The sequence below is a fragment of the Triturus cristatus genome, chromosome 2_2 (genome assembly GCF_964204655.1).
Source record: "Triturus cristatus chromosome 2_2, aTriCri1.1, whole genome shotgun sequence".
NCBI lineage: Eukaryota > Metazoa > Chordata > Amphibia > Caudata > Salamandridae > Triturus > Triturus cristatus.
In genome coordinates this window covers 862,180,491-862,202,012 of record NC_140582.1, presented here as the reverse complement: position 1 = coordinate 862,202,012, position 21,522 = coordinate 862,180,491, and the positions used below count along the sequence as shown (strand labels likewise).

Below are 21,522 nucleotides of genomic sequence, written 5' to 3'. Positions count from 1 at the left end.
GCACTACCCTAAACCCTAAAACACTAGAACCCAGCACGACCCCCTACAGTACAAAAACACCACTGCACTACCCTAAACACTAAATCTACCCCAGCATGACCCCCTACACTACACAAACACCACTGCACTACCCTAAACCCTAAAACACTACCCACAGCACAACCCCCTTCACTACCTAAACACAACTGTACTACCCTAAACCCTAAAACACTACCCCCAGCACAACACCCTACACTACCCAAACATAACTGCACTGCCCTAAACCCTAAAACACTACCACCAGCACGACTCCCTACACTACCCAAACACCACTGCACTACCCTAAATCTACCCCAGCACAACCCCCTACAATACACAAACACCACTGCACTACCCTAAACCCTAAAACACTACCCCCAGCACGACCCCCTTCACTACACAAACACCACTGCACTGCCTTAGACCCTAAAACACTACCCCAGCATGACCCCCTACACTACAAAAACACCACTGCGCTACCCTTAACACTAAATCTAACCCAGCATGACCCCCTACACTACACAAACACCACTGCACTACCCTAAACCCTAAAACACTACCCCCAGCATGACCCCTTCACTACCTAAACACAACTGCACTACCCTAAACCCTAAAACACTACCTCCAGCACGACCCCCTTCACTACCCAAACACCACTGCATGACCCTAAACCCTAAGACACGACCCCCTACACTACACAAACATCACTGCACTACCCTAAACCCTAAAACACTAGAACCCAGCACGACCCCCTACAGTACAAAAACACCACTGCACTACCCTAAACACTAAATCTACCCCAGCATGACCCCCTACACTACACAAACACCACTGCACTACCCTAAACCCTAAAACACTACCCCCAGCACAACCCCCTTCACTACCTAAACACAACTGTACTACCCTAAACCCTAAAACACTACCCCCAGCACGACCCCCTTCACTACCCAAACACCACTGCACGACCCTAAACCCTAAAACATGACCCCCTACACCACACAAACACCACTGCACTACCCTAAACCCTAAAACACTAGAACCCAGCACGTCCCCCTACAGTACACAAACACCACTGCACTACCCTAAACCCTAAAACACTACACAAACACCACTGCACTACCCTATACCCTAAACCACGACCCCCTACACTACACAAACACCACTGCACTACCCTAAACCCTAAAACACTAGAACCCAGCATGACCCCCTAAACTACACAAACACCACCGCACTACCCTATACCCTAAAACACTACCCCCAGCACTACCCCCTACACTACACAAACACCACTGCACTACCCTAAACCCTAAAACACTACCCCAGCACTACCCCTACACTACCCAAACACCACTGCACTACCATAAACCCTAAAACACTACCCCCAGCATGACCCCTACACTACACAAACACCACTACACTACCCTAAACCCTAAAACACTACCCCCAGCATGACTCCCTACACTACCCAAACACCACTGCACTACCCTAAACCCTAAATCTACCCCCAACACGACCCCCTACACTACCCAAACACCACTGCACTACCCTAAACCATAAAACACTACCCCCAGCACGACCACCTACACTACACAAACACTACTGCACTACCCTAAACCCTAAATCACTACCACCAGCATGACCCCCTACACTACTCAAACACCACTGCACTACCCTAAACCCTAAAACACTACCCCAGCACGACCCACTACACTACCCATACAGCACTGCACTACCCTAAACCCTAAATCACTACCCCTAGCACGACCCCCTACACTACTGCACTACCCTAAACCCCAAAACACTACCCCAGCACGACCCCCTACACTATCCAAACACCACCGCACTACCCTAAACCCTAAAACACTACCCCCAGCACAACCCCCTACACTACCCAAACACCACTGCACTACCCTAAACCCTAGAAAAAAAACACCCCATGCCCAATCCACCTTACCTCTCACTCCTCGTGGTTCCTCTCTCCTCGTGGTTCCTGCTTCACGTCGTCTCTGAGGGGCGGTGCATGTCGTTGTGAGGAAATGGAACAGCCTCTGTTTCCTTACAACAATGTGGATCATCTGCATGTTTTTTAGAACACATGGTCATTTACCATACATACCTTTACAACAAAATTTGTTGTAAAGGCATGCGTGGTAAATGACCATGCGTTCTAAAAAAATGTGTAGTAATGACTTTGCGATGTACAACGCATGCTTGGTAATGCATGCGTTGTAATGGTATCGCGAAGTAAAAAAGTCGTTGTAACGGCTGTTTACCGATCGAAGGTGTGCCCTGTTCTTCAGTGAGATGTTTATTTGAATAATTAGGAGGAAGGAATGTGTTTTTTTTACCGAAAAGTGCATTCCAAGCTGTTGTATTGTGAAAGTGTCCGCGTGGCTTGGTTTCACTTCCGGTGAGAAAGTGGAAGAGTCTGTTTGGATCTAAAGGAGTTCTGTTGTTGGACGGGCCGGCGCGACACGTCATCAGAAAACATAGCTAATGGAAAGTGTCCTCCCTGAAGTGTGGAGCAGTGCCATGAGAGGTCAACAAGTGTGCGTCCCACCGCAGTATGACCGTACCGCGTGACCCATGTGCCGCCTCCAGGGTACGGGAGGCAGAAGCGGCATCGCAGGTCCTCTTGAAGACCGTTGTAGCACTAATTCTACATTTTGGTACTAGGGCATTTTTACTTTGTTGTTCCTGCCAGATACAAAGAGAAGATCCTGTGTTATTCAGTGCCTTGTTACCTTTTTTGTGGGTTGTGGTGCTTGTCACTTCCCTGCCCCACCGGTGCACACGACTGGGCACCCCACCTCGTTTGCCATCTGCAGGGCCTCTGCCCTCGGATCACTGGTTTTGGTTTCTGGAGTGGCAACATGAACAGTTGCTTCCAAAGGACTAGCCGGAACACTTAGGTGAATATCCCCTGCAACATACCACCAATGACATGTCATGGGTAGTCATTGAACAACTAGACCCCAGTCCAACCGACATCCATGAACGTCTTTTCGAAAAAGAACAACGCTGGGTTTACAGACTCTCAACCCACATTACAGGACTCAACGATAATGTACCCTGGAACAGCATACATCGACACTGATGACATCGTACCCCTGCCTTCTATCGCTCTATAGTCTAAAAACAATCATTCTGTCCAGTCTTGTGCAAACGCTAATCTCTGTATTGTACAGACCCCTTCACTGCTACCATTAGCTTATCCCTTAAAACTTATCACACAGCCCTAAACGGTAACCAGCTTTCCTATCCTTTCCTTTTTACCCGCCCTTTCACACATAGGCATATTTTATACCGCTACTCAACACATAGCCCTAAGCGGTAGCCTGTGACCCTATCTGTTACTCTCTCCTATTTATCATTGGCATAGCCGGCCTTGGAGGATTTCTCCTATTCAAATATCTAGGAGCTCTTCACTGTGCACTCCTGTTTCTTTCCTAAATATTTTAATTATTTATTTTCACACATAGGCATATTCTATACCGCTACTCAACACATAGCCCTAAGCGGTAGCCTGTGACCCAATTTTTTTTTTTTACTCTCTCCTATTTATCATTAGCATAGCTGGCCTCGGAGGATTTCTCCTATTTAAATATTTAGGAGCTCTTCACTGTGCACTCCTGTTTCTTTCCTATATATTCTAATAATTTATATTTTCCTGCCCAGAGACTTCAGTCGAGTCACTTCGACTCAGTACCCCGTCCACGGAACACAGAGTATTTCTTTTATTTCCAGTCACATTGTAGACGTTCTAGTCTTCTCAGCGGCAGCACGGAACTTCCTGCTTGCCGGCCTTCTTAACCACGCCCCTCCCAAGTATCGACGCTGAACAAGCGGAACCGATCGCCGCCCTAGGTATTTCGGACCTGGTCTCCCTTTCAAACTGTGAGTACCTATGGGTCTACCATTGCCCGGTCTAGACCCTCAACCCCCTTGTTTTTTCTGTAAAGCGCGTTCGCGCTCTTACGCTCTCCTTGCCATTTCTTCTCCACTAAAGGCAAGCGGAGAACCACACGGCGTTCTAAATCCAGAGGATTAACTACCTCTCCACTCAAGTGAGACTGTATTTTATGTTGTGTGTCATTTATTTGTTGTTTGTCTTTCAATTTTAAACACGAATGTCGGTCTGCTGAACGGCACACCCAGCGGACATTATGTTGATATATACCACCATATAATCAGCTCATTTTATTCTGCACGTGCACATGAATATTCTAGCATATCAGCTACTAGTATCTTCAATACTTGCACAGTCAACACTCTATAAGTACAATGTGTGTATTACCGCGCTATAGGCACGCAAATAATGGATAACGAATATGTGCACCATGTGCCCCAATATTACAACAATTGCTCACGCACGGATCTCGTGGGGCACATTGTAGCCACGCAAGCCTCTTTAGTGTCCATGCACTCTCACCAAATCAGTCTAGTTCAAAATCACTAGTCTTCTAGTCGTAAGGAGCATGCATCTAGTATATATGCATGATTCACAACTGTTCCACATTTCTAAATTAATTCTTCATTTGCAGGTAACCAAAAACGGAGTTACTGTGAGTACCTCATCACAACACTCACAGCACACTTTAGGGTGTGTGCTGATACTTACACTTGGCCTATATATTATTTTTACGGCCATTCACCAAAATTATTTTTTCTTCAATTTTGGCTGGTCCTGACGAAAGCCTCTAGAACTATGTTGAAGGCTGAAACTAGTTGACCTTAGTTTCTAGGGATACAAGGAAAATAACATTCCTTTTTATATCCCCCCTACCTTTTTTTACATTAGTCCTGGGACCCTTTTAATTAAAGTTTTTTCATAGGGCATTTCCCAGAGACTTTTTTAACTCTTAATCACTTCACATATAGCACTTCACTCACTGCTCATAACCCTGCTCCGCTGTATCTCAGGCGTTGTAGCACAACTGGATTGTGCTAGACAATCCAGTTGGGCCCCGATGATGAAGCATGCCACCTACTAGGTAGGTGGGTGAGGGGTTTCTTATACAGCAGTTGTGCTCTCCTTCCTTTCACGTTGTTTTCAACAATCTCAGCGAAAAAGTCTGCTTTGAGGCATGAAACTTGTCCATTTTGTTTGATCATATTGTTCTGGGGAAGAGGACAAGTTTTTCTTTTCTTTTCCTCGCTCTCTTGTTGTTCTTATTTATCCCCTGCAACAGCATTCCACGGAAATTCTTTCCTAGCTCTCCCACGTTGACGAGGACGTCATAATAGCACGGCTCCGCACGCAACACCGTATGACGTCTTCGGAGCCATAAGAGGACCTCGTCGGTGTGCTGACATCAGTTCCACCCATTTTTTCTGTGCCAACGAGGCAAATAGGCGGACCGAGACATTTTCACATGTATACATAGTATAATAAATATATATATATTCACTGAAAAAAACATAGGTTTCAGGCACGTTATAGTTAGAAATTAGCATTTAAAAAACCTTAGAAATTCACTTAAAAAACCATAGGTTTCAGGGGCGTTATAGTTAGTTGGACATTTCACTCGTACAAAACCATAGAAATTCCCCCGTTATAGTTAGTTCAGCTAACTATAACTTGCGCACCCGCAATGCACTGCTGATGACATCACATATTACATCGCTCATGACATGGTCAGTGACATCACTCATGACATCACTGATGACATCTCAAATGACATCACTGATGACATCATCCAGTGACTGTGTGTTTTTCTGAAAATTAAATATGTTTTATATATGTATATCTCAAGGTCGATGGAAGAATAAATGGGTATATAAGTGTCTAAATGGATGATTTGTTTTTTGTAAAATTGATGGTATAACTGACTGATTAAGTGTATCTTAGTGAATACATGGGTTAGTGAGTAATGTTTAAATATGTAAATATCTGTATCAGTCTTTCACTTTGTGTATAAGTGTCTGCATGGGTTGGTGAGTAGCTACCTGAGTGTCTATATGGGTTATTAGTTGGTTTTTTGAGTATCAGTATGAGTGTCTGAGTGTCTGTATGGTTCGGTGGGGGGTATTACTTAGTGCATAGATGCATGAATGAGTGACTCACTGTTTGTATGTGTTGAAGACAGCATGTGTGCAGGACTGTATAGGTGGATGAGTGTGTGTATGGGTGTGTTAGTGAGTGAATGACTGTCTCAATAGTGTCTTTATGAGTAACTACATGTGTTTTAAACTAGTATATGTGAGTATTGGTGTATATAAGTGAGTATATGTGAGAGTGAGAGATTGGAAGAGTTCCTGTACAAATACGTAGGTGTTTCAATAAGTGATTGTTTAAGAGAGTAAGTATGTGTAAGTTTCTGTAGAAGTAAGTGTGGTAGTGTGTGTAAACTGTATATGCAAGTAAATGAATGTTTGATTCTTTGTTTGCATGTGTGACTATGTGTGTGAGTAACTATGGATGAGTGGCGGTGTGTAACAGGATGTATAGGTGTATGAGTACATATGATGAGTGAGTACATGTATGAGTGACTGTATAGGGACTGTTGGTGAATGAGTGGATGTGTGTGTAGATCTTAGAATTACTGAATAGGTGTGTTGTAAATGGTATTGATATGCCCATTGTTTTGAAAATGTTAGTTTGTATTTTTGAGTGTGTGTATCAAAGGTTATATTAGGGTGAGAGGAGGTCTGCCAGTCTATCACAAGGATGATGTCATCAGTGATGTCATCAGTGATGTCATTTGAGATGTCATCAGTGATGTCCTGAGTGATGTCACTGACCATGTCATGAGTGATGTAATATGGGACGTCATCAGCAGTGCATTGCGGGCGCGCGAGTTATAGTTAGCTGAACTAACTATAACGGGGGAATTTCCATGGCTTTGTACGAGTGAAATGTCCAACTAACTATAACGCCCCTGAAACCTATGTTTTTTTCAGTGAATTTATATATAGTTACATCAACAAGAGGGGGATACAATTCTGGGAACATTTGGAAGGGTAGAATCGATTTCCATGTAGGAAGGTAGCTGGATAGAACAACCGTAAAAGGCTGAGTCATGTTTTCTAGTTATCGCTAGTATCTTATACTGGTCATGTGGATGGGGCTACAGCCGAGCACTACTGTACATCTATCACTGAAGATGGCTAAAAAAATGTCTGAACTGAAGAGAACTGTGACGGTAGTCCATTAATTTATGGTCATTTCAAGTTCCTAGAAAACTTTAAAAATTAGAAATGTAGCCAACTAAATTATGTTAACTGACACAATACAAATGTTCTCTTATGTTTTATTTAAAAAATACAAAGATGTTTCATTTTATTCTCAGTAGTGCTCCAGCAATTTGCGCTGCCTTATTTTACTCAAGATTCATAAAGCCATGCAATTCTCACTTTTCATTTGATGATGCACTTATTTTGGAATCATTAGTGAAGCCAGTTGTAAGGAAAAGGCAGTGAACCGCTTTAGTGTGACTGTGTTCATGCACATGTGTGTTTATTGCACCGGGATACCAGTGTTGTGCATTCCTGCTAGTTCTCTGAGATGAGAGTTTAGGCCTTTGTATCATCTGGACAGAGAAACAGTATTAGCAAATAGGTATTGCCTCAAGACTACTGCGGAACAGCTCCGTTTATTAGCTAGAAACTGGAAGCTGATGCCTTACTCATCCCCGGAGAATTGGTTTATATACTCTTAGAGTCATTAAGAAGTTCTTGCATTGCATCTCTTCCTGTGGTGTTGAACAAAGGGTGGGCTTGCTGTGGTGCACCCACTATAGGGTGCGCATTATAAGTGTATCAACAAGTGGGACTTAAAATAGGGGGTTAGACCTTACTTATGGGGGCATTGCATAGAGCTGCAATAAGTTTGCCATACCAGGGTGCTAGCACTAACTGGCAGATATCACAAAGGTGGTTTTCTCTTTAACGTTCTTGAAGAAGGCACAGAGAATACACTATTACACAGTTTATTTTGGACACCTTGCCTATTGCTACAAGTACTATATTTACCTCAAGTACAGGTCAAGGCATTATAAGGCTCTCGTTAGACCCTTACACTTAAAACCAAGACATGTTACAATTTACAATTACTAGTATAACATTCAAGTAGCAGTTGGGTGGCACTCAACATGTCATATATATCATGTAGATATGTGTTAGACCTGGTACCATTGGCGTGAGTCTCCCTTCCATATTTTCTGATTGCCTCCTCTGTTTTTGATATGTTCTGCTGGTTTAGGTGCTTTGGGCACTGTGCCACTGCCATTCAGTACCACAGTACAAGTGCTCCCTATGTTAAATTGATGTACTGATTAGTGACTCCATGATTGGATTATTTGATTTACTTGTCAGACCCTAGTACAGTGCACCATGTGTGCCCAGAGCTTGTAAATCAAATGCTGCTGGTGGGATTTCAGCACTGGTTGTGCCATCCACAGAAGCAGCCTGTAAAGTGTGTTTCAGGTATGCCATTGCAGAGGCTGTGTGCAGTCTGGTACTGCCATGCTGACTCACCAAGTGCACCCACTTGCCAGTCCATAAACCTTCCCTTATCTTCATATCAGACACCCCTATGGTAGGCCCATGGGCAGGGTGCATTGAAAGTATAAGGTAGAACATGCCCTGGTGTGTGTGGCATGTCCTAATAGTGAATTACAGCCACTTTTGTTTTTCACTATTGCCAGGCTTTCTGTTCTCCATAGGCCGGAATGGGCAGTTTGATTATTACATCTTATAATCCTAACTGATTCAGGGAACATGGTAGAAATTCGAATTTAGTATGCCTGAACTCAGATTGATAAAATACATATTTTAGTGAAGTTGGTTTTAACATTCTGTGTTTGAAAATACCACTTTTAGAAAATAGGTATTTTCTTGCTTAACTGTCCAAGCCTGCTTCAGCTAGGTTGTGTATTGTGTGTCTGGTTCTGTGAGTGACAGGGGCTGGGGATTCCAGGGGAGAGGGTGAGTCAGCACAGGGCTGAATAGGAAGATCTGCATGTAGATGGGTGGGAGGAGTTGCACCTGGGACCTGAATAGGACTGTGCCGTCCCTCCACAATGCTGGCTCCACCTCCTGTGGTGTGTCTGATGTTTCTGCCCTGCACTCTGAAAGGAAAGAAGGAGTCAGGTAAACAAAGTGCTCCAGGACTGACCAGAACTGGTTTGGACTAGGCAAAGGCCTCTCTGCCTTCAGGGAACAAAGGGAAAAGTAGTATAAATATGGGGACCCAAACCCCAAGACTTTAGATCACTTCTGGAACAACAAGAAGAAACTTCTGCCAAGGAGAAGAACCAAAGGAAGCTGTAGGATTGGACTGCCCCCCTGTCAATGTGCTGTGTTGCTGGGCTGGCCTGCAGTGGTGTCTTCATTGCCAAGGAGAGGAGAAGGAACTTTGTGTGTACTTCATCATCTTGCAGAATATTTCTCCAAGGGCTTGAACTTGTGCTTGCCTCCTGCTGAAGTCTCAGGGACAACAGACTTTGCCACCAGCTCCCCATGAATTTCCTTGCTGGGAATTCTATCTGCAGAAGCCTGCGTGTCGCTGGGAGCTGGAAGCGCGACGCAACGAGTAGAAGCGTGTCGCCACCGCAGCTGTAGTCATCGCATCGCCGGAGAAGCGTGCTGCCGCCGCATCTCCCAGAAGCGTGCCTTCGTCGCAGCTGTCTGCTGTCGCATCACCGGAGAAGCGCGTCGCAACCGTGAGGGTCGCCGTCGCATCATCGCAGGGCCTGTTGCGGCTCCAAAGTACAAGAGTCACCGCAAGGCTGCCAGGGCGTGTCGCATCGTCTCAACGTCGTTGTATCAAGGGCGCCATCTTATCGCATCTCACCGGATTGTCGCATCGCATTGAGGCGCCATCTTGCTGCATCGCAACTGGCCTGCAGCACGAGAATCTACGCATTACCTCCTCTCCGGTAAGGATCAAGACGCATCCCCTACTCTGCGCAAGCATTGAGGCACGATGCATCGTCTCCCCCGAAGCAAGGAACCGACACATCTCCGACGCTGCGAGCCTTTTGTTTATTTTGCGTTACGCATCCAGGTACTTTTGTGAGAACTGTGTCGCATTTACCATCAACTTGAACTAAGCTAATTCTACCATCTTGAAACCAATTTAAAGTACAGTATTGTGGATTTTTGTCGTTTGTGGTCTTGTGTTAAGTCTATATAAAGAATACTTCTTTTTATAAAAACCTGTGTGGTGTCCATCTATAGAGTTTTCACTGTATTACTGTATGTGTTCACAAATGCTTAACACACTGCCTCTGAGATACGCCTGTCTGCTTGTGCCAAGCTACCAAGGGGGTGAGCAGGGGTTATCCAGTAGTGTAATCCCCTTTCCCTGACTTAGAAGCAAGGGTCCCTATTTGGTCAAAGGTACCTACCTCTGCCAACTAGAGACCCCCAGTTCAAACAATATGCCATAAGTAAATACACGGCAAATACAGAAATGTCACACATAGGCAAGGGATAGCCAAAAAATTTAAATACCCCAAACTTTGAACCCTCTCAAGAAGATCTCTCTTGTCCCATCCAAGCAGCTATTCATTCATCCTTTCATCCTTGCATCCACCCACTGATATCCACCATTTCCCCTTCACATTCTGTCACCCATTTATTCTTTCATCTTTCATTCAGTCCAGGGCCGGATTTAGCACTGGTGGCGCCCTGTGGGACAATGTTTGTTGGTGCCCCCCAATGACCGTCTCTGCCATGGATTTCCTCGCTACCATCCTTTAACAGTGCCCCTTAAGTCTCCATAACCACTTTCAGATGTATTTAATTTGTTTTATAGCACCACTCATACCAGTGTAGGGTACCAGAGCACTTTACATCACACACATATTACACAGAGACGATCAATCATACATGTAAAAATCAGTGTATTGGAAATGTTGCATAAGACAGAGGACTCCAAGGTGTAGGAGTCACATGTCATCTCATCCATACTGGTAGGCAGTATAGTTTAAGAGTGCTTGGTCTGGAGAAGCACAAACTCAGAATGTAAAATGTACCACTATGCTCGAGGGTTCTCTTTAATAATGAGAATTGATTTCTACCCAAATTAACCGCTTTTTAAACATTAAGATGATGAAAGAAGGGAAAAAATCTTAACACTGTAATCTCTTTGATGACACCTAATAGCTCACTGTACTATATTAGTATTTTAACTTTCTAAACTGCAAGTAACAAAAGGATCTCTCTGACAAAAGCAGTAACCCACTGACCTATTTATATTATATGCACTTTGTGATCTTCATGGTAAACATTATTTGCAGCTGGCATATTAATCCTCTGCAATACCTTATGATGAGTCAAAACATCCACTAGACAAATCTCCAATCTCTCTCCAGGAAGAATATTAATCACGGAATTTATCATGACATTTTTATTGTTGCCCAAACATTGCTAGTGGCAAGGAATGCAGCAGCCGGCACTTTCAAAGCCATAATCTACTAACGCAAGGGCATCCCCATCCGAAGTTAGCACCCGGTGAGGTGGCACCAGTTGAACCGCCCTAGAGCCAGCCCTGGGCCACGCAGCACTGCAAAATGGCAGCCCCATACCTGGACCTTGCTGCCTGATGCAGCCCTGTCATGCCAGACTTTTATGGCTGCTTCCTCCACCCCCAGCCCACCACTCCTCACCTGATAATGTCCAGCTAGTCCTTGGAACAAAGGTGCCCTTTTGTTGTGTGAGGCAATGCTTCAGGGCAGGTTTTTAAGCGAGGTGCTGCCCCGGTCCTGACATTGTGAGTCAACGCAATTGCTGGCTTTACTGCTGCCTACTCCCCTACCCACTGTTTTCCTTTCCCCACCCTTGCACCCGAGGAAATGCAGGCATGCACTTGGACAAGAGAGGTCAAGACAGCGCCCTTTAAAAATACATTTGTGATGTGATCCGATCGGGGAGGGGGCACTGGAGGAGCGGGTGGGATGACTGATAGTGTTGCATCTCACCCTGAAGCAGGGCGCCATGTTTTCTTCTGAGCGCAGGGCCTGGGGCAGCTGCCCATGTTGCCCATGCTTAGCACCAGCACTGCCCAGACTCTTCCCTTCTCTCACTGATTCTGCCCGTCGCATACACTGCTCCTCCCCCCCCTTTCTGTTTCCTCAAGCCTCTTGCTCTTTGTTGCCGTTCTGCCCCCATTACATTTACCTGTCACCTCTGTGCTGTACTTTTACTCTGTCATCTCTCCCCCACCTCTTCACTTAGTTCTTTCCTTTGTCATACCCCCTTTATATGCACTGCACCTCCATTTATTTTCTGTGCTTCAGCCTTTTCCTTCATCCTAGGTGAATAGTTTTGCCACCTGACCAGTTGTCTTCTGGCCCCACCGGTATTTTCATGTCTTGGCCGAAAAAACAGAAGCAACATTTGAGAATGCCTGTATTTTTAACCCTTACCGGTACATACTTCAAACAGCGGGTATATATAGAAAGTACTTTTAAATGTATTCTAGAGATGTATAAACGATACCTGGCTAATGTTAAGGTAAACGAAGGCAGAAAAGTCATGGTACAAATGAATACATACTATGATTTTTAAAGTTCTATTTAGTATACCATGTGGGTCTCTGCAGACTCTTAAAAAACAACAAATGTCTGGTATTTTCCTCTCTGAAAGCTGCCAATCCTAAGGTGAGCAATGTTCATTGTGATGCAATGTGTTTCTGTCTCTTATTGTCAGTCCTCCTGGGACCCCTACTGACATAATACATGCAATATTGATCTTTGGTGCCCCTTGATTCCCAACATTTTTGCTAACATTTTTAACAGTTCACTAAACATGCATGTTCCCCAGTCATGGAATTTGGCTACTATTGTACCCATCTTTAAGAAGGATGACAGGATGCCTCCGAAGTGCTACAGACCCATTTCGTTACTAGATAGCACTGTTAAAATTATTGGTAGGGTGACCATTTTTAACCGCCTGGCTGGATGGGCTCAGGATCAGTGCAACCTGCCCATGTTCCAACTTGGGTTCGAGCAGGGTTGGGAACAATTGAACAATGTTTGAATCTGTGTCTAATAACTAGTAAGTATTGTATTGTATCTTAGATTTATATAGCGCATGCTGTCACCCTATGGGTATCCTGGCGCTGTGACTTGCCCAGATGACATTGTGCGTGAAAATAGCCTGTTTAGCAATATGGGTTTCTCGGGTATCTAGTTCTTAGGGAAGAGCCACGTCTTTAGGCTCTTCCTGAATAGAAGCAGAGATTTGATTTGTCTGATGTTCGGGGGAAGGTCATTCCAGAGTCGTGAGGCAGCTACCCCAAAGGCTCTGCCACCTGTCCTGGTCTTCTTAAATCTAGTGGTCTTTACCAGATTTGGGCTTGATGAGCGTAGGTTTCACCCAGGGATGTACCAGGTGAATTTCTCGTGTATGGATATTGGACCTAGTCTGTGCACTACTCTGAATACAGTACAGAGAGATTTAAAAGGAATTCTCTCATTAATGGGTAACAAATGAGGGTCTTTCAGAGCTAAAGATGTCGAAGACATACGCTGCCTGTTTAGCGCCAGTTTGGCCGCTATGGACTGGATCCTCTGTAGCTTTCGTAGTGCTGACTGCGGTGCTCCCAAGTATAGGGAGTTACAATAATCCAGCCTACTCAGTATTAGACTCCTCACCACCAGAGGTCTGGAGGTGACGGGCAGAAGCGGGAGGATCTGGCGCAGTGCTTTAAAGAAAAGATTGTCATCCATTAGGACCCCCAGATTGTGTGCTGTTCTGGCAGGAGACAGTGGTTTCTCCGTCGGGGTGAGTCTAAACTCGGTGGGATAAGGCCGAGCAATTTTGGCCACGGAGCAGTAGACTATCTCAGTTTTTTCTCTGTTAAATTGTAGAGAGTTTTTCCTGAGCCAACTGGAGATTCTGAGCATGCATACCTGGAACTTCTCAAGGGATACTGCCTGATTTCCTTCCAGAGAGAACACCAGTTGCGTATCGTCTGCATAATTGACTAGGTCGATGCCAAAGGACTTAATAATTGGGATTAAAGGGCGCAGGTATATATTAAAGAAAATTGGGCTGATTGCTGAGCCCTGTGTCTCACAGGGGTCTTAAAGGAAGTGAACTGTTGAATGGTTACCACTTGTTGCCTGCCTGTCAGGTATGACCGCAGCCACTTTAGCGCCCGTTCTTTCACTCCGATATTCTCTAGTCTTTTTAGCAGGATACTGTGATTTACCGTGTCGAATGCTGCCGACATGTCCAGTAACACTAGCACGGACAGATTGCCATTGTCTGCACGTATTCTCAGGTTATCTAGGATTGTCACTAGGGCCGTTTCCTTTCCATGTCCTGGTCGGAAACCAAATTGGTCTTTGTCTGGTTTTCTTCTAGATAAATGGACAGGGACTTACTAACTGTCCGCTCCAAAATTTTTACTGGGTACGGTAGAAGAGATATTGGTCTAAAATTCGACGGGCAGTAAGGATCAAGTGACGGCTTCTTTAGCAGCCGGGTTGCTACTGCCTGCTTCCAGACCTCTGGGACAATTCCCCTTTCTAAAGACTGACAGCAAATCTGCTGCAGCCAGGGAAATAGTTCTGGCTGGAACTCTTTCCAGATCGCATGTGGAAGGGGGTCCCAAGGTGACCCGGAGGATACGCTTTGGGCTAAGATGTTGAATATATCCTCAGTGGGGATTTGAAAGTGCTCTAAAGCGGGTGGCTCATAGTTCTTGGGTGCCTCCTTCTGTTGGTGAAGTCATAGTGGGTTTCTTTTCCTCATCAAAGCTGCTATTGTTGTTGGAGTTTAGGCCACCAACTATCTTGTTGATTTTTTCGTCTAAGTAGGTAGCAATATTGTCGCAGAGAGTTGTTGTGACACGGTTACTTTATTGCCCGTACATGCTAGATTGGATAGGTTCTTTATGATGGTAAAGAGCATTTTAGTATTATTAGGTGCCTGCAAAATTGTTTTAGCATAGTACTCTGCTTTAGCCCTTGAGATTGCTTCCTTATATAAGGCCTGTACCGATTTCAGCTTTTCTCTATCAGATTCCTCATATGACCTTCTCCATATCCTTTCGGCCTGTTTGCGTTTTTTCCTCGGAAGTATATATCAGCCAAACGCTGTCCCCTTTATATGGCCTTTATTGCCCTCTCAGCTGCATTTTGACTCTGTTAACACAACCAAGTTGTGGATAAACTTCTGGACACGGGCGTAGAAGTGCCTCTGGTTAACTTCTTGTTTAACTCAGACTTAGTGGCAAAACCGCTCTTCAACCCAAATGGTGAAATGTCCCCAGTATTCAGCATTAAGCGTGGTGTGCGCCAGGGCTGCATCCTGGCCCCTATGTTGTTCATATTTTATATTAATAATCTTTGCCCTCACCTGACCTCCGTTCAGGTAGACATCCTTAGAGTGGCTGACAATCAGGTGCCCGCACTTTTTTATATGCAAACTATGCTGTCCTGTTGGCTCAGACCCCCAACGCTGTGCATGTGTTGGTAGACCTCTTCATCCAGTTTATGGATAGCCTAGGCCTAGTCACTAAACATGGCAAATTTTATATTATGGCTTGCAGACCAGGAAGAATTGAAACTTGCAGATTACTCATAAAGGGGCAGTCCCTGTATTGTGTGAAGGAGTTTACCTATCTGGACATTATTTTTAACTTACCGGGTTCCTGCCATCCTCAATTGGCCAGCTCGAGTCTTAAACTCAGCAGGTCAGCCGGAGCCATCTTCAATCTCTCTAGGACAAGGAGGACGGGGATGATTCTACCTCTTTTAAAAATATATAATGCCCAATGTGTCCCGGCTACCACGTACTGGGCAGAAATATGGGGTTTCCGTAAGAATGCCACTCGTCAGCGTGAGGCAGATCGCACATGTAGACATTTTTACAGCTTCTCCCTTCTGCTTCTATGTTTTATCTTACACACAGTGCTTAAGCAACATTTTATTGACGATAGTGTCTAAATGACACTCTTGCTTCTTTGGCTCACAGTTAGGATAAATTCCCAAGCCACACTCTGTAGAGACATCATCTCAGACTGCCTCCTTTTAGATAAATGGGGCTCCATTCTGTGGTTGAAATACATTTATGCAGCCTTTCAGTGGCCGGGGGTTTGCTCTTTTTGTCTTCTACAAGTCTACAGAAAGTAGACAAATCACGAGTAAAGAGACTCTTTTTGGAACATTGTGCGAAGAAAGATTTTAGAAGGAGTTGGTGAAGAGCAATTATTGGATCCTTGCTAGCCCAGAGCCCATTTTTTATCTTTCTCTTTGACTAACGCAATGGGCAAGGTCTCTCCTTTTCTGATTTAGATCAGGCTCAGTATGGCGGCTTATGAGTTTTAGAAGGCCAACTAATGCCTTGGGAGGCACTTCCCGGGTCTGTCTCTGCAACGGGGTTTACTCACAATAATGAATGCATTACATCTTTACTAAAACTATTTTAGCTATGCTCCAAGCTTCTTTTCTCAAACCTCTTTTAAAATCTTTGGGGCATCAAAGTTGTGAACAGGCTTTGCACAACCTGCAATCAGTAAATACCCCAATTATGTGTGCCAGGGTGAGATTTTTTTCTTAAAGCTGCTATTCGAGCCAGGAACTCTATGGAGGAATAAAAACGTCTGTCTCAAAGGATCATTACTCTGCTTTTTGATATTTCTTTTCCTTGATCAGGCACCATGTTATAGTTGCACTGTGCACTTTATATGCAAACTGTTTTAATGGAATTATGTGCTGTAGATTTTACCTTGCGGAGCATTAACTATTATGTTTAATGATCACTGAGTTATCTGTTTTTTATGTCAAGTAACTATGTTGTGAATAATTTAGTCATTTTAGATGTGTTTTATGATCATTTAACTGTTCGGTATTGTACTTGTCTTTCATGGCCACATAAGGCCGAATAAAGGGCCCGATTACGATTGCGAAAAGGCCCGTCACCGCCAGCCATGCGGTGGCTTTCCTTCCACAATCGTACCGCGATATTCCCTCTGCCGCGATATTCCCATAGCCTAAAATGGTGTCTGTGTCTAGCAGGCACCATCGGATGCTGGCCAGTGAAGGCCTCGCCATGGAAAGGCTGGTGGCGATTAGTGACGGGGTCCTGTTGCATGCCCCCCTTGTGTTGGGGGAGGTGAGGGTGCACTTGGGGGATACCCAGGGTACCCCTCTCCATTACACAGCGTTACGTGGCAGGCACCGTGTGGAACCTTCCACGTACTGCTGTGAAATGCACAACATGGCATTTTGACATCGCGGCGGGTGCAGCTGTCTGCAGCACCCGCTGCAATGTTAAAATGCAGGATCCAACCCCAATGGTGGTGGTCACATCCTGATTGGGTGTGCGGGACCACCGCATGCATGGTGGACGGTCCCGGTTTACACCAGGATGAGCCCCAAAGATTCAAATGAAAATACTCTGCTTTTCATTCATGCAGGGACAGGGCTGACTTCACACTTACGGACTCTTCAAATACCCATCTAATTGCTGTTCTCATGCAAATGCAGTAATTAGATTACTGAAGTCCTTTTGGCTGATGGCTGCGAGATCCAGGGAGGGGCCCCCTCCCCAGGGGCTAATAGCACTGCACTAGCATCATAACCGAGGCCTTTAAAAGACACTGCTATGAGGCCTCTCTTGCATGTTAACAGGCGCGAGGCCGTGGGCAGCTCCCGACACTGCCCATGCCTAGCGCCAGCCCTGTTGATATATAGCACATGGAATGTGTGTGCACTCCAGTGTATATATAAGATGGTTGACGTGTGGAAATATTTGGTTGTGCTGTTATATGTTACGTTGGGAGGATCACTTTGCTGTGGATAAGATATGGCGAATGGAAGGAAAGGTCAAGTTTTGTGAAGGACATCATGATGTGCTATGGTGTTGTGAGGGTGTGTGAAGAGGTGAGATCGGAACGTGTGAGGAGGAATTAGGTGTCTATGGAATAGTGCTCTTCTTGGTAGGAGGGAGATTCAAGTGGTCAGAATGTTGAAGATATAGGATGTGCATTAAAAAGATGCATGAAGTGCCTCTATGTGTGGGTTCCAGATGCACTGTTGTTTGATGTTAGGTTGTGCTATATAGTCATCGAATTAAGGAATACACTACAATGTTGGTGGTCAGTGAGATTGAGGTTTCATGTTGTTTGAGTTTGAACATTGAGGGAAAGTGATTTTGTGTGTACGTGTGGGTGTGTGTACGTGTGGGTGTGTGTACATGTGTGCATGTGCATGCATGTGTGAATCTGTAGTGTAGGTATGTGGGTATGCAATAGGATTGAGTAAATTCATTTTCTCAGAAGCAATTTGCAATTGATGTGTTGGGATGTGCAGTGTGAAAAGGACCTTATATTAAGAGTGCACATGATGGTGGAGTCTGAGGTGTTGTGGGTGTACCAGATCGGGAGTCCAGCAGTGTTGTGGCTGGGTGATTTGGAATAGTGTGGCTAGACTTGGTGTGAATAAAGGTTTTATGATTTGTGTAGTGTGGTGATTTGAAGAAAAATAGGAAAATATACAGAATGTATAACATTCATACTGTTTAAGTACTACTATATTAAGTAATAATTTCAACATGTTTATTTGTATTTTTTCTGTAGGAAATAAAGATGAATAATTAATATAGAAAATCAGCTTTGCAAAAGTCAACCATGGAGCAAATTGTGGGCATTGCTACAAACGTCTTTCTGATTTTGTTGCTGCTTCTTTGCGCATTCTCTCAAAGAGAAGAAATTGTTGCCAACTTCTCAGGAAGACAACTTCGAAATGTACCTCAGAATCTACCATCACGGACCACAGCCCTGGATTTATCACAGAATAACATATCTACTCTTCAGCTCTCGGAGGTCAGTTATATGCCTGGTCTCAAATTCCTCAATATTTCTTATAATCTCATCGAAAAACTTGACTTCAGCATTTTTGCACTGAACAAAGTCTTGCAATGCTTGGATGTCTCCCACAACAGCTTGCAGAGATTTACCTGCAGCTCTCTTCATGCTGTTCAGCACCTGAAATATTTAGATCTTTCCTATAACAAGTTTACAACTATGAGTCTCTGTGAAGAATTACATTTTCTTTCAAGGATGAAATATCTGGGGTTGAGTGCAGCAGAGATACATAAATCAGATTTTGATGCAATCAAATCTTTGGAGCTGGAAACTCTCTATTTGGGGTTAGAGGACCTCTCTAGCTACGAATTGGGAAGCCTTCAAGCTGTAAACACAAAGAAGCTCCACATTGCTGTCCCACGAAGTGTGATTTCGCGGCTTCCTTTGCTAGATGCCTTCACAACTTCCCAGACATTGGAGCTCTCAAATATTAGGTGTGATGCTCCATGTGAATATCCAACGACATCAATTTCACAGGTCAACAAATTATCTAGGATAAAAACTCTAATCCTCAGCAACCTCACAATGCCTTTTGCTAATGTTGGAACTATCCTGCAGTCGGTTTTCAATTCCTCAGTGGAATATTTATATATATATTCATTGACATTGGTGGCTGAATATTCGTATGTCAAATTTGACTATTCTGACAGTATATTGAAGAAAGTGGCAATAAAGCACCTTATTAACAGCGTTTTCCTATTTCATGGCATCTATCCCTATCAAATGTATTCCGAGATGGTTGTCGAGAACTTTACATTATCAGACTCAGACCTTATTCATCTCCCCTGTCCACCAGAAACCAATGTATTCCATGTTTTAGATGTTTCTGAAAACAGAATCCCTGACAACATTTTTCAAAACTGTAGTAGCTTGGTTCATTTGGAAACCCTCAATTTGCGAAGGAACAGGTTAGAAGATCTGGCTAAAGTGAGCTCAATGACTAGCGGTATGATATCTTTATCGGTTTTGGACATAAGTGAGAATCTCTTATATCATGAGGAGGGCAGAAAATGTTACTGGCCAGCGACATTGGTTGTGCTAAACATGTCATCAAATGGCCTAGGTGATTCTGTTTTTGAATGTCTGCCCATTAAAATCCAAATTCTAAATTTGCAAAAAAATCAAATTACGGGCATCCCAAAAGCTGTGAGACTCTTTACATATTTAGAGGAACTGAATATTGCATTCAACCGGCTAACAGATCTCCCAGACTGCAGCCTGTTTAGTAGCCTGGCGATACTAAACGTGGAAATGAATTCTATTTCTTCTCCGTCGTTGGAATACTCACAGAAATGTATGAACGTCAATACAATATATGCTGGAAACAATCCATTTGTCTGCAATTGTGATATGAGAGAATTCATTAATCAAGGAAACATAGCACCTGCCAGGTTGAGTGGCTGGCTGACCTCTTACAGATGTCAATATCCTGAAGGTGTCAGGGGATCTTTACTCAAAGATTTACATTTATCGGAGTTATCCTGCAATACTACTCTTTTGATTGTTGTCATTCTAACCAGTACTGTGGTCCTAATACTCTGCCTGTGTTTCCTGTGTAGATTTTTTAATTTGCCCTGGTATGTAAGGATGCTGTGGCAATGGGTGCGAACCAGGTATCGAGCAGAAAAGTTGACCGCCCAAGATCTTGAAAGGGATTTGCTTTTTCATGCTTTTGTGTCCTACAGTGAGCATGATTCAGATTGGGTCAAAAACTGCCTTCTACCTAACCTACAAAAAGAGGATGGTTCTATAAGGATTTGTCAACATGAGAGGCATTTCATTCCAGGAAAAGGTATCATCGAAAATATAATTAACTGCATTGAAAACAGTTACAAATCAATCTTTGTGCTGTCTCCAAATTTTGTACAAAGTGAATGGTGTCATTACGAGCTATACTTTGCTCATCACAGACTATTTAGTGAAAATTCCAATTCCTTGATCTTGATATTATTGGAACCCATTCCACAGTATCTCATACCTGCCAGATATCACAAACTGAAGGCGCTCATGGCACGGAGATCCTATTTGGAGTGGCCTAAGGAGAAAAGCAAACATGGCCTTTTCTGGGCCAACCTTAAGGAGGCCATAACAGTCACAATTCCTACATCTGAACATGTAATAGAAGACCCTTTACACGACAACCAAATAGACGAGCTAGATTTAGACAACTAATGATGCACAGTGCTAATCATGACTAGGTGTTCTGGGATCATTTGATTGAACTTTTACATTCTGTTTTCGACTTGTTGACTACTCAGGGTATTAAAATGTTTGTGCTGTTTTTTTCATTTTAAATGCAATTTAACATTTTCCATGGAGGAGGTCAGGGTGAGTGGGTTGGGGCATGCAAAACCTCCTTGATCAGCACAGCCAAAGTCTCCAACAGGAATGCTGAATCTGGCTGTTCAATATTCATGAGACGGGTGTGGCACATAAAAGCAGTAATTCCCTTTAATCAGACTATTTCAGTAATCAGAGCATAAGGTGGCCCATTCTAGTCATGCTTTTGTTGACTATGCCTGGATAGCAGAGAGGTATCCAGGGTGTATCGGGGCATACTATACATTCTATAGAAGAAGGCCAGTTTATAGGTAAAGTTGGAGGCAGTTTCATGGAAGAGGGAGGTGTAGATGCAAGAGCCTCAGTGCCACACGACACCATGTCATGGGTGTCACCTT

At 44.0% G+C, this 21,522-nt stretch overlaps 1 protein-coding gene across 1 annotated transcript in view; it reads left to right on the top strand.

Annotated features, from left to right (window-relative positions):
* Positions 1 to 21,151, top strand: part of LOC146862895 (toll-like receptor 1) — a 69,370-nt gene extending 48,219 nt beyond the window's left edge. Inside the window, exon 3 of the mRNA XM_085642275.1 lies at positions 18,557 to 21,151. Coding sequence (XP_085498401.1) covers positions 18,608 to 21,016 — 2,409 coding nt within the window. The 5' untranslated portion in view covers positions 18,557 to 18,607 and the 3' untranslated portion in view covers positions 21,017 to 21,151. The remainder of the gene's footprint in view (positions 1 to 18,556) is intronic.
* The last annotated feature ends 371 nt before the right edge of the window (positions 21,152 to 21,522 follow it).